At 37.4% G+C, this 13,935-nt stretch overlaps 1 protein-coding gene across 1 annotated transcript; it reads left to right on the top strand.

Moving 5' to 3' along the window:
- Positions 1-5,281: 5,281 nt before the first annotated feature.
- Positions 5,282-11,744, top strand: LOC120310159 (vomeronasal type-2 receptor 26-like). Its single transcript, XM_039348260.1, has 4 exons — positions 5,282-5,446; positions 7,098-7,310; positions 8,827-8,893; positions 10,840-11,744. Exons 1-4 carry the CDS (start codon positions 5,282-5,284, stop codon positions 11,742-11,744), a joined length of 1,350 nt encoding a protein of 449 aa, XP_039204194.1.
- Positions 11,745-13,935: the final 2,191 nt, after the last annotated feature.

A 13,935-nucleotide genomic window follows, 5' to 3' on the forward strand; every position in this document is an offset into this window, starting at 1 on the left:
TTTGCCAAACATCTTTCCTGATCAATAAGTTTTACTGAATCAAAAAATCTTCCCAAAATCTTGTTAGTGTTGTTGCAGGTACAAAAGACAAAACTGGTAAGATGTTTTTATAGAAAGGTTTTGCCGCTTCATATTCATTGAGAATCTTTTCCTTTCTTTGTTTCCTGATATTATTTATCCTTTTTTGTCTCTCAAGCTCTCATAGTTCTGCTGGCAGAATCCATTTTGTCAAATCTTTTTTCTTGTCCTCAAACGTATTTTGTGATTTTAGAATATAGGTTGTCTTTTCCATGTCCAGTATTGCCTGTTAAGTCATACTGCCTTTTATTGTTAAGATCCATCTTAAAATATCTCTCCTCTGTTTCGTATTCAATTACCTGTTTTTTCTGCTCACTCTCTATTTTTATTTTCTGAGAAATTTTGTTAAGTTATATTGGAGATGTGTTCATTTATATTTTCAAAGTTATTTTTAATTTTCTCGTGGTTTGACATCATTGTTATTTGGATTTCTTGCAACATAGCATAGACCTCCTTCTCGAAAGTATTTGTTTTTTCTTGATATATTCTTTCTGCAGATCTCTGCACATATTAACATTCCCCCTCCAGGTAAGAAACATAATCTATCAACAATCAACCAAGATAAACCAGAACACAGGGACTCCGAACTATAAGCACTTGGAGGTCTTCTGGAGTGGAATTTCAGGCAAAACCTCAGAGATGGCAATGTCACAGGAGTCAAACCACATCAAGTGCATCTACATAACCAGAGGAACTGCCACAAGGTGCCCCTAAACCAACGTCTGAGTGGTTGTGGCAAGAAATCAGGTCACACCATCCACTGCACTGTGGGTGCTGCCATCATCTCAGCTGCAGATCTCACAGCACACTGCTTATTTTAGAAACCAAGAAACTTCAATATTTAAAGACCTGCAGTGTTTGTATCAATATGGGAAGACAACACAGCAAGTATTAAGGAAACTAAAAAAAACCCTTCTCTTTCTTAGCCAATGATGCAGTCCATAGGCCATTACTTTCCAATCTCTCAGTCAGTTCTCATGCAAAAATTAATATTTCTAGAACAGATGGCAAATGAAATTTCACCTCAGTTACAAGGAATTATAAAATCAGCCCCAATTTAGGATTCATATGTGGAAATCTCATTGAGAAGAAAACCCCAACAGGCCCTACTCTTTCTCTTGAAGACAAAGTGACCCAATTAGTGGATTAGCAAAATACTGTGGACATAGTATACTGGGATTTCAGTAAGGTATTTGACAAAATAGATGACAATCTATTTCTTGGTAAGCTAGAAAAATGTGGGATAGACAGCATCACAAACAGATGGACTGGACAGCTACTTGTCTGAAATGGTATAAGGTCTTCTGCTTGAGCAAGGGGTTGAATTAGAAGACCTCCAAGGTCCCTTCCAATTCTGTTATTCTAAAATTAGGCTGGGTTCAAGGATAATGATTGCTTCCATGAAGATAAAGCAGAGGCAGCACTAGAGTTAAGTGTCACCAACCTAGAACTGCGTGACCATCCCTAGCAGCCTCTGAAGGCAAGAGACCTCACTGAAGGACAACAGAAGTCACTTTTCTGGCTGTTGAAATATCTTCATCCAGCATGACTTTCTAGACATGTCCTTACAGGAAGGGCTGTGACCACTACAGAACGCTGCCCCAAGGGGTGTATCTGTGATTTTTCACTAACATGCTTTTCTCCAGCTATCTCTCCTTACATTGAAGGGATCCCAGGAGGAGAAGTTCCTTCTCACTGTAATAATCACCACCCCTGTCTCTGAGACCTCTTCTCCTACTTCTGCAGTGGCTGCCTTTTTTGTAAACATCAGACTTAAAAGGATAAATACTATGGCTTATGCTCTTTGTGGCTCAAATTACAGAAAGACAAGAACTGTGCTCTTGAATTGTACTTTTTCTCTATTCCAGGTGAATCTTGGTTTGTCTCTGTTTGAATCAGGAAAGCCATTGATGTTCCATCCTGTGAGGATGCTTCCAATTCTTCTAATTCTTCTTTAGAAACGGGAAGGAGACTGATTCAACTCCATCAATTATGGATCTCCTGCTACTTCTGATGCTGCTGATGTCCCAGCCTGTCTCTGGGAAGTTGAGAATGAAGTGCCCACTGAATTTGGCCCACCAGGATGGAGAAAAGCCATGGAGCTATTATAAACAAGGAGATCTTCTCATTAGTATAGTCATCTCTTCATCAGCAATAGCACCTGCAACATTACCTTTCAACATGGCTCCTTCTAGTCAGATTCGATTGTAAGTAATTCACTGTGATGGCATTTCTTTACCTCCTTTTGCAGTTCTAACACTTCTTTTTTTTCTTATTTTACTTATTCCTATATTGCAGGACTTGACCAATTTCTTGAATCCTTTTGATTTCCACAGCCTCTCACTTTTGTCTTATTTTCTGGGAAGAGGCTTAAATCAAAATATGAGGAAAATAAAGCCTTAAAGAAGTTCACATTACTTTCTTCTCCCTGTTCAATCCTCAGTTCATGATATGAATACTTGAGTTTTGTTGAAAGTAGTGATTATTGTATTTTCCCCTTCCCAGGTCATTTCCATACTTTTATAACCACAGATTGATATTCTATTCCTGATTTTTATAGTAATAGAAGATGACTCCGTTTTAGAACAGCTTCTCTGGGTCACTCATCAGAAATCCTCTTCCTTTTATGATTGTTCTACTTTAATAACTGAACTATTCTGCCATCCATCTATTGGGCTGATGAAAGTTAGTACTTTTACAAATAATGGTGTATTTGTGATTTTTAATCCCTCCATCTTATCTTCTCCACACTCACAAATATTAAAGGGTGACAGGTGACTATCATTTGCCTCTGGTTTTCAATCAATATTAGCTTAAGTTAGCTTGTGGAGAATAAGTCAATTAAATAGAGAAAGGGTATTTGGTTGTTGCTGTTAATGATGCTAATATTAACATGAGCATGGTTTTACACTAGTTTACCTTTTGGAAAACAAAGAATACTACGCATGATTTTCAATATTGAAGTTTTTAAGAAAAATCACCAGCACCTGCACAATCTCACACTGGGCTACAATATCTATGACAACTATGTGAACACACTTGGCACTTCAGATGCCTTGCTGGACATGCTCTCTACTGGAGAAGCCAATGTTCCCAACTACAGCTGTGGAAGGAAGGACAATCTTTTGGCTCTTGTGGATGGAGCTGACAGTGACATATCAATCCAGATGTCAACATTAGCAGGCACCCACAAAGTCCCACAGGTTTGTGTTTGTGTTCCCCTATCTGGCAAAGTAAGTGGGGTGATAGCATTTGACGATAGATCCAACCATATCTTCCTTATAGAATTCAAGAGCTGCTTTTCACTATAGCAATTGTAGGTTTCATGGCTAGGGATTGATATAACAGTAGGGAGGGAATAAGGATCAAAACAAAAACATCTACTCATGACATCCTCTTTTCTTTGAGGGCTTCTGCTGCAGACTTGTGAAGGTGAGGAGAGGCTTTGGCAAACCAAAGGAGCTTCTGTACAATAGGAAGTGCAGCATTGATGGAAAGCTCACCTATTGACCATGATCTTAATCAAAATAATGATATTCTCAGTTATGAACAAATCCCAGATTTATAAACAGAGTTCCACTGGATTATCTTTCCTAATGTTGATGAAACATATATGTTTTATGATTCTGTGGGGAACATTAACATTAATTAATCATTTTATATTTAAACTTCCTATAAATATATTATCCAACATGTACATTATGTTTTCCCCTAAAATGCTCAAGATCAAATTCATAATAAAAGGCTTGAAAATCAATATTGCTCCAGAGAAGATTGTCCATCAGCTGAACAATTAAAGAAATACCTCACCTGTGGGACTCTCTATTAGCAGGTTCATTGACAAATATAAATAATATGTGCCGCACCCATTTCAGTTTAAGATGACAATTGTAATTCCCATATATTAAAAAAGGGAATAAAATGGACCCTAGCAATTCCAGGCCCCTTTGTCTAGCAGATATTGTGGCTTGAATAAATGCCAGCTTCCCCTTGAATAGCGATGAGAGTGGTAGGTGAAAAGTGCATTCCTTGTAGAAGATCCAGCAGTCTTTAGGCAGATTTGATCCACTGTCGACAATTGGATGGTCTTGAACTATCTAACTAGAGAAATATCAGTCAGAAGAAATATTTGTTTGCTGCCTTCATAGCATTTGAGCAAGTTCACACCTTTCCTTACCCGGAGAACTTTTGTCTGTGACTGAATCTTGGCTCCCTCAACATCAAAGCTTCTCATTTAGATCAAAGGTACCAGTGAATGCACTGTTAAAAGGATTTTTAAAAATTCATAGCTATGCAGCCTGAAACATTAAAGTACAAAAGGCCAACGTTGCCACTTTGACCTGAACTCTGGGATTTAATTTATATCACTACTAGAACAAATCCAATCACATCATCTGAGAAGTATCTTCAGGGTGAATAAAACAACTTCAGCTGCTGCCCTCAGAGCAGAATTGAGAATTTATACAATTTATAAAATTATGTCATGTAATTATTTTTTATAGAAATTAATGGCGTGGAAACATTGGGATTTGGTTGGACCCCAAATATAACACAGAATTCTTCATTGTTATTTCAGATCAGTGAGAGAATTGCTTCAGGGATTCTGAGTGATAAAAGTCAATTCCCTTTTTTCTATCCGATGCTCCCCAAAGAAGGGTTCCAGATCCCGGCAATTGTCCAACTGCTCCTCCATTTTGGATGGGCCTTGATTGGCCTCTTTGCTCCAGACACAGAGGAGGGAGAGCATTTCATGAGAAATTTAACTCCAATACTTGTCAAGAATAGGATTTGTGTTGTTATATCACAACAGTTCTCAAGAACTGGACATACAGCACCCCTCAGGAATGCCCTCTCTAAGTGGAAACAAGTCAATGTCTTTGTTCACTTCATAGAATTTGCTTCCCTTTTTACAAGAATTCTTCCTTTCCATTCAACACTTGAAGGTTTACTAGGACCCATTGAAGGGAAAGTCTGGATCATGACAATGGTGGGCATATATTTTACAGGAAAGGATAGGCTTCTCAAGTACGTCCATAGTATTTGGAGCTTTCCTCTTCAGAGGAAAAAAAGCTGGCGAAAAGATGATGCCTTTAAAACACCTTTCTTTGTGAAACATGAATTTCAGGCTGAGTATTTTCACTGTTCTGTTTCAAAACACATCTTTTCTGTCAAAGGCCGGAGAAGATGCACACAGAAAGCACCAATGGAGACCCAAGAGAAAAAGAATAGGATGCAGATCCCAAATCCAGGTGTTCCTTACAGTGTCATTAAGATTCTGGCCCATGCCTTAAATGCTGTGTCCAAATCCCAGAGGAGAAGGAAGAAGGGAGAAGAGAGATTGGGGGCTCCATGGCTGGAGCCATGGAAGGTATGGGGTCCCCATGGCTGGAGCCATGGAAGGGATGGGGTCCCAACAAGGATCCATCAAACTATAAATTCCTTTCAGAGTCTTTTGTGCTCTCTGAGCTTGGTTGTTTAAGATCATAAGCTTCTGTATAACATTTATATTTAGTGGGAAAGCACTGCATCCTCCCTTCTACAATCAAGGCGATTTCTATATTTGAAAAAAATGTTCCCAGATTCCTTCTGATATTAAGCCCCTCTAAACCACCATGGCTCTTCTCCTTAATGTCTTTCCTGAAGGATAAAAGCAGCTCCTTTGATCTCTTCCTTTCCTTCTTTCTCCCTGACTAAAGCTAATAAAATATTTGTGCAATATCTTCTCCAAGTGTGTTTCCTACAAGAGGACCTGGAATGATTCTACTACATTATTAATGACATTATTGTTGAATTAATATGATTATTATCAGATCATTAAAATATTACTACCACTTTATTATAATTACATATCGAATAATGTGAGAAAAACTATAAATGAAATCTTAAAGAAAGATATAGATTGTTGGTGCCATTCATTTGTGTTAAGCAAGATACAATCATTTATCAAGTCCTAGATGTAAAAACTAGTTAGTTTCCAACTGGATTTTACTTATGCACCTCTGTCACAAAATTATATTTTTATTTTCTGGAAGCTGGAATTTTTTTTAAAGGAAATCAAAATAACTTTGTCCAAGCGTTAGTATAATTTTTGCATCACAAAATTGTGATTTATCTGTTTCCTTTATTAATATAGAAAATATAGAAGAATCAAGGACCAAGGTCCAATTATTTTTCATAACTCCTCAGTTATGATACCTTTTAGTAGTAAGGTTAAAAATATTTTTTACAGTTTTTAAGATAGTTATACCTACTTAATTATTATACCATCCAGTGTTCAATTAATTAGATCACAATTCAGGACATCATGAAGCATTTTGTTAATTCTGTGCTGTGCAAGTTATACTACTTGGATTCAAATCATGTATCAAGGAAATGTAAGAATATGTGGGAATGAGTTTGGAGGACCAGAGAAAGAGATGCAGGGAAGAATCAGATAATTTGGTGCTTTGGGGGGAAAAACTCGTAGCTGCATAACAGGCAGAGAAAGAAACTCAGAAAAGGTACTCCCTAAATTTTTTTTGACTGTCAAAAGAAATGGTGAAACATTTGTACTTTCACACATGCAAGATAACGTAATTTTACAATAAAATAGAATTAGTTCATCTGGTCATTTTTCCAATCTCCTTTACCTGAATGAAGATTAGCCTTGCAACTTTCTTCTTAACAAATTCTTGCTTTCGGGTGATCAGCCTGTTGTTTTCAAGGAGTTTATGAATACTCTAGTTATTTGGATATTTTGTTTACTTGATTAGTGACCTTTGCTAGAGTGTTCTATGAAATTGACAATTTTTGTCAATTACATCTTGTCAGTATACTTTTTGTCAGTATACTGTATGATTGAGAAGTATTACTGAACCTTTGTTCTTGAGTTTTGAAGATGGTGCAAACACTTGTTCTTCCAACTTACAATATTTGCAAGTTAAACAACCATAGAAGAAAGTTTGAAATGTAAAATGAGATAACAGAAAAGAAACCAGATAAGAAATTGCTTTTAAAATTCCTGGATGTTTTCATTTTAGTGGCATCCATTTCTAAAGAAGAAGGAAATGTGCAATCTTTCTCTGATGAATGTGTATGTGGATCAAAATGGAGATGTAGCAGCAGACCTGAGGATCTTCAGTAGGGTGGTTCTCTCTGAGGAGGATCCCATCAACCAGCATTTGGGGGATTTTGAAAGACAGAGACTTACAATCAACCAAGATGCTTTGTCACAGCTAAAGTTGCTGAACAAGGTAGAGAAAATATCAATGTCTTTTCTCTTTTTTCCAAAAGACCCATTTCAAGTGGGCTATACCTGGTCAGAAAAGTGGATAACCTTCACAGAGAATTGAATGTTTGGAGTAAAATATCTAAAATTTTCTTAGGTAGATACAGAGACTTCAGTTCTATTGTCCCAGATATCCTTCAGATGCTACAGTGTTGATTATTGTTGTAAGCTGATTCGGCTATATCTAATATGAGATTTGGGGTGATTGTTATTAAGGACACAAATCTGCTGGTGATGTTGTTTATTTCACCTTTTTCTAGTTTACCAAAGAGTAAGTTGTGGTCCACTTTGTCAAATGCCTTACTGAAATCTAGGTATACTACATCCACTGCATTTCACTGGTCAACTAGTTTTGTCACTTTATTGAAGAATGAGATAAGATTGGTTTGGCATGATCTGTTTTTCACAAATCCATGCTGGCTACCAGTTATAACTTTGTTTGCTTCTAGTTGTTCGCAGATCTGTTTTTTTTTAATTATCTTTTCCAGGATCTTCCTAGGTATTAATGTTAGACTGACTGGTCTGTTGTTTTCTGGGTCTGTTTTTTTCCCCTTTCTTGAAGATGGCAACCACATCAGCCCTTTTTCAATCCTCAGGTACCTCACTGGAGCTCCAGGAGTTTTGAAAGATGTGGTGCAATGGTTCTGAGATAACATCTGCCAACCCTTTCAGAACTCTGGGATGTACTCTGGTGATTTATATTCGTCAAGGTTAGACAGGTGTTCTCTTACCGTTTTCTTGCTTGTTTTGATTTTTGTTTCTAGTATGTCTTTTGCAGTGGTTTTTTTTTTTTTTTTTGATGCATTGGGCTTTGGTTTCTTTTTGTGTGAAGACTGATGCAAAGTATGATTTAAGCAGCTCTGCTTTCTCCCTGTTGCCTGTAATTTCCTTGCCATATTCTCTCTTTAGTGGGCCTACAGTTTCCTTGACTTTTTTCTTGTTGTTAATATGTTGGAAGAAACTTTTTTGTTGTCCTTGATTTCTGTTGCAAGTCTTTGTTTTTTCAGGGCCTTTGCTTTGCTGACTTCTTCTTTCATGTTCTGGCTGCCTGCTGATAATTGGCCTTGGTTATGTGTCCCTCTTTCCATTTTTTGTATTTCTCCTTTTTGTCTTTTAGTTTGTTAGAGAGATCTTTGTGGAGGACCCCACCTTTTCTCAATTTCACCTCTCCAGATTTTATTAAGTAGAAATGTACTATTTTTCTTTTTTTGCAATCTGATATGCCAGAAGAAAAAGGGAGGAACTAAATGAGACATCTACCTGCCATTGTATCTTCTGCAACCATCTGGAAGTATTCAGATATTTCATATTTGTTCACCTGAAACCCAAAGACTATTTTGCTAATGTTCACATCTACCTCCATTTAAATGGATGGTGAGTTCTAATACATTTTCTCTGGTGTTTCTTCTTTTTCTTCTTAGTCTCTGCCTCAGTCCAAATGTGTGGAAAAATGCCATCCTGGATTTGTCAAGAAGATTCGAGAAGGAGAGCCAGTTTGCTGTTATGACTGCGTTCCTTGTCCAGAGGAAACCATCTCCACTCAGGAAGGTGGATGACACCATAGGGAAAGTTCTGGATTCATCTTTTTTAGAAACTTCTGGATTCTTTGTAATTTGAGGAATGATTTTAGATCAATGGGTTTTGCTCACCCAAAACAAGTTTACATTATAGACCAAAAGATTTATCAATCAGTCCTTCAATTAATTAGTCAAACTTTATAAATATCATAATTCCTCATCAGCTGAAATATCTAATTGGGAGGAACAATAGTGGGGAGAAGCTGGTTTGAAGGAGGAAATGAAAACCAAACAGAGGACCATCATAAAACCTTCAAGTGGATATTTCCTTTCTACCTTTTTTTAATCTTTCCAATTTTCTTTGTGGTTAAATAATGAGATACACACAATTATAACACCAACAAAAAGGAATATAGTTGTGGTTCTGAAAGAAAAAAACTACAGTAATATAAAGTGTTGGGATGAAAAGGAAGAGAAAAGAGAGGGGAGAAAGTATGAATACAATCTACTTAATATACTTTGATACCAATGTTGAATTCATTCTTTCTTTAAAATTGTTGCCAAATCTAGAAATTATAGAAATATATTGCTCCATCTTCTCGATTATTCAGGGTAAAAAGACTTTGCAGATAACAGACTCAGTTCCTGTTCTTGAGTTCATTTATGAATTAATCTTCCTTAAGATGTCTTTTCAAATTTATTTACCAAATTTTTAATGTCTATTCCACAGACAGTGATGCTTGGTGGCAATTAAAACAATTATTAAACATTAAAACAATGAGATATAAATGGTAAGAGAGAAAGAGAGGAGTACATCAAGATGCTGAGTTTAAACATTTTGGGGATAAACATATCTCCATCTGAATTTTTTAAAAAATGAAATAAAATATTAAATAAATAAGAAAACAAAAAACTCAAAGGGCAGACTAGATGGAGCACTAGGTCTTTTTTTGCTATCAGTTTTCTTTTTCTATCTTTTGTATCACATATTCATAGGGTAGTTCTTGAAAACCAAACACAGTGTTGTGTTTCCATGTGTTCTTCCATAGGACTCCCTTATTGTACAGGCTCCATAGAATCTCAGTTTCTTCCCAAGTGCAATAAAAATCACCTTTCAAATCCTACATGAGACAGAGTCAGGGTATCTGCAGGGCTTCCTCTCCTTGAGGATATCTGCTTATCTCACCAGAGCAGCTATAATTGGCATGCAAAAGGATTGTTCTCTAAAAGATTTCCACTTTATGGGTCCTCACAAGCCATCTTTTTCTGATGCAGTTCCTGCCCCATTGGACCCACTCCCTGTTGAAATCCAGTAGGCCCCCATCCTTTTAAACCTCTGGAGATTTGCTACTTCTCCCAACCATTTGGGATAAGGTAAGGTCAGTGCAAGATAAGAATCTGATGGATTACCTCAGAGAAGAGCGCTTGAAGCACCAGATGTCAACACTGCAAATACTGTATATTCTTGCTTTGACAATATATGCAGAACTCTCTGGTATTTTTAGAGTTAATGAAGAGCAGAGGAGGGAGGAGGGAAAAGCCCACAAATCAAAAAGGAAGGGAACCTTTGCCCTTCACACTAATTGGTGAACGTAAATCATGACAGCAAAATAGGGAGTGGAAATGCTAGCAAAATAACTGCTTGGTGGGTGGGGATTTTAGATCTTAGCATCCCTTCGTTATGCCGTGCCGACATTCTGTAACATGATAAAAGACTTTTAGGAAAATCAATGCCTGGAAGTTCTTTGAAGTGTTTCATTAGCCGGAACCATGACACCAAATAGTTATTCTTTTCATTTTATTTTGTTGTTGTTCTTGTTTTTATAGTTGTACTATTGGGTTTCTGTTTCTTTTTTTTGCCAGAGTCTACGTAGATTGCATTCACTTAGAGTTTCCTGTCTCTCAGTATCACATGTTGTCCAAAAATTTTCTTGAAATTTGAAAGTTAATAAAAGAAATATTACTTTGATTTCTCAGATACTGACAAATGCATCAAGTGCCCAGATGACCAATATCCAAGCAAGAACCGAGTCCAATGTATCCCCAAAAGAATAACCTTCCTGTCCTATGATGAACATGTCAGCATCATCCTCATCTCCATTGCTCTGCTCTTATTCCTAACCACAGGCTTTGTTTTAATCATATTCCTTAAATACCTAGAAACTCCCATTGTCAAAGCCAACAACCGGGACCTCTCCTACATCCTCCTGGTCTCACTCCTGCTTTGTTTTTTGTCCTCCTTTCTCTTCATTGGCCATCCAAGGAAAACCACTTGTCTTCTCCAACAAATAGTGTTCAGCATTGTCTTCTCAGTAGCTGTCTCTTCTGTGTTGGCCAAAACAATCACAGTAGTGCTGGCATTCCTAGCTTCAAAACCAGGGAATAAAGTGAGAAGATGGTTGGGGAAGAGCTTGGCCAACTCCATCATCCTTTCTTGTTCTGGTGTCCAGGTTCTCATCTGTGCCCTTTGGCTGGGAGTGTTCCCCCCATTTCCTGACTCTGATCTGCACTCCCAGCCTGGAGAGATTGTCCTTCAGTGTAATGAAGGCTCTGTCACCATGTTTTATGTCGTCCTTGGCTACATGGGTTTCCTGGCTGCCATTTGCTTCACGGTGGCTTTCCTGGCCAGGAACCTGCCTGGGGCCTTCAATGAAGCCAAGCTGATCACCTTCAGCATGCTGGTCTTCTGCAGTGTCTGGGTTTCCTTCCTCCCCACCTACCTGAGCACTAAAGGAAAATACATGGTGGCTGTGCAGGTGTTCTCCATCTTGGCCTCCAGTGCTGGACTGCTGGGCTGCATCTTCTTCCCCAAGTGCTACATTATTGTCCTGAGACCAGATCTAAACACTAAGGAACATCTAATGTCAAAAGCAGGGGAATGACTGTGAAATTGTTTCTTAAGCTCGTACCTTTTAATTATCCATTATTATTGGGGTTATATTCTCCCTTTGGATTTGTTTGACAACTTAGGTTTATTAAAAGTGAAGTAAATAAATATGTGAAGTTTGTTAGTGAAATGAAAATTCAATGAACATCAAATAAATAAATAATGTTTTTCTTTTTAAACTGTTGGTAGTTCTCCTTTTCCGCAGCACAATTGTCTACCAATATTTGGCTTAAGCAACTCTTCAAGAGAAGAGACACAAATGAGTCATTTCCTGGGCTTTGTAGTGGTATAAGCTTGGCAGGTAATTTGTGAGTTCTGAATCTCATCTCTTTCATGTTTCTTTGTGAACTGGTATTTCCATTTCCCCAAGCTATGGGTTCTGCTGGGGAGAAGAGAGTTAGTGAAGATGACACGGTGTTGCAACTTCAACAACTCTCACCGGTATTGGTCTCCTTCTCTTTCTCCTGAGATGCTCCTTCTCAGCAATCTTCCTTCATTTCAGCTCCAGATCAAGTCCCATCTTCTTCATTGCTTCTTAGATCATAGCCTCCAGTTCCAGCTTCTCTGGATTGAGGTGTTGAACAGACTTTCTAACTTCTGGTGAGGATTTTCCAGTAGCAGACATGTATTTATAGCCTGTAACTTCCTGATAGGTTTGGCATATCAGTATTCAAGTCAATCTGACTGAAGAGGATTGAAGATAAAAATCATCCTGGTCTGGTTTGGGGAGTTAGTAGATCAACCAAACTGAGACAGATACAAGAAGGCCATGGGTCAACTCCCGGATTGAAATGAAAATCAACTTTACTAAAGGTGTTGAAAGAAAATAAGGTTTCAAAAAGGGAACACAGTTCAAAAGGATAAAAAAGCCCCAAACTCTAAGACAATTCTAGCAAAAGCAAAACAATTCAGTTTCCATCTTTCCCAGCTTCACCCGCTTAATAATAATAATAATAATAATAATAATAATAATAATAATAACAACAACAACAACAACAACAATAATAATAATAAAAGTTGGAAGTCATCTAGTCCAACCCCCTGCTCAGGCAGAAAACCCTATACCATTTTGGACGAATGGCTGTCCAGTCTCTTCTTAAAAACTTCCAGTGTTGGAGCATTCACTGTTCCGGAGGCAGGTTGTTCCACTGGTTAATTGTTCTAACGGTCAGGAAGTTTCTCCTTAGTTCTAGGTTGCTTCTCTCCTAGATTTGTTTCCATCTGTTGTTTGTTGTCCTACCTTCAGGCACTTTGGAAAATTGCTTGACTCCCTCTCCTTTGTGGGAGCCCCTGAGGTATTGGAACACTGCTATCAGGTCCCCCCCAATCCTTCTCTTCATTAAACTAGACAGACCCAATTCCAGCAACCGTCCCTTCTATGTTTTAGCCTCCAGTCCCTAATCATATTTGTTGCTCTTCTCTGTACTATTTCTAGAGTCTCAACATCTTTTTTACATTGCAATGACCAAAATTGAATGCCGTATTGCAAGTGTGGCCTTACCAAGGCATTGTAAAGTGGTATTAGCACTTCACATGATCTTGATTCTATCCCTCTATTTAGGAGTCCAAAGTCTCTTAAAACACTCCCAAAGTCTCTCCACCTTGTTTTCTATTATTGGCTTTCTGCTAAGTTGACTCTTTTTTAATGTGTTATTGATTTTCAACATAATCACCTTACTATTTGGTAAACAGCGTGTTGTCTGGGTTAGTATTTAAAGAACAATAACAATTAATTTCTATAATTCTATAGTCCTTATAATGGCTTTGCTTCATTTTCTCTTCTTCCAATAATATTCTCTTTTGCCAACCTTAAATTAATATATTTCTTATTATTTGAATAAATGACAATTAAATATAGACATTTTTCTCATGTTTCTGCAAATAATAACCACATCAATATTCTTCTTCTTCTTGTGCCATATCTGTGATCAGACATTGGCGATCATGTTGGTGATCCTGTTTTTATCAGCAGCCACACGAAAAAGTGCTGCTGAGTTTTGTCCAAACCAGGACAATTTTCTAATTGGTCATCTTGATTGCCTCATCATGGATCCTGTTTACAAAATTCTTATTTATATTTGTTTTTCCCACAATATTCAAAGCATTCTTACTGGTTAAGCTTTTCTCACAATTAATTACACTTAAGTATTTAAGTCTTTTTTCTCATATAAGCCATCCCAACACTT

This window comes from Crotalus tigris, unplaced genomic scaffold (assembly GCF_016545835.1).
Source record: "Crotalus tigris isolate CLP2741 ecotype Arizona unplaced genomic scaffold, ASM1654583v1 scf7180000018127.1262416, whole genome shotgun sequence".
In the NCBI taxonomy this organism is placed as follows: Eukaryota; Metazoa; Chordata; class Lepidosauria; order Squamata; family Viperidae; genus Crotalus; species Crotalus tigris.

Excerpts from the sequence above, each read along its gene's own strand:
- LOC120310159 (XM_039348260.1), top strand. The coding sequence starts at position 5,282 with ATGGAGACCCAAGAGAAAAAGAATAGGATGCAGATCCCAAATCCAGGT. Across the intron at positions 5,447-7,097 it reads CATGGCTGGAGCCATGGAAG|TGGCATCCATTTCTAAAGAA; the intron begins GTATGGGGTCCC and ends TTTTCATTTTAG. Across the intron at positions 8,894-10,839 it reads AACCATCTCCACTCAGGAAG|ATACTGACAAATGCATCAAG; the intron begins GTGGATGACACC and ends TTGATTTCTCAG.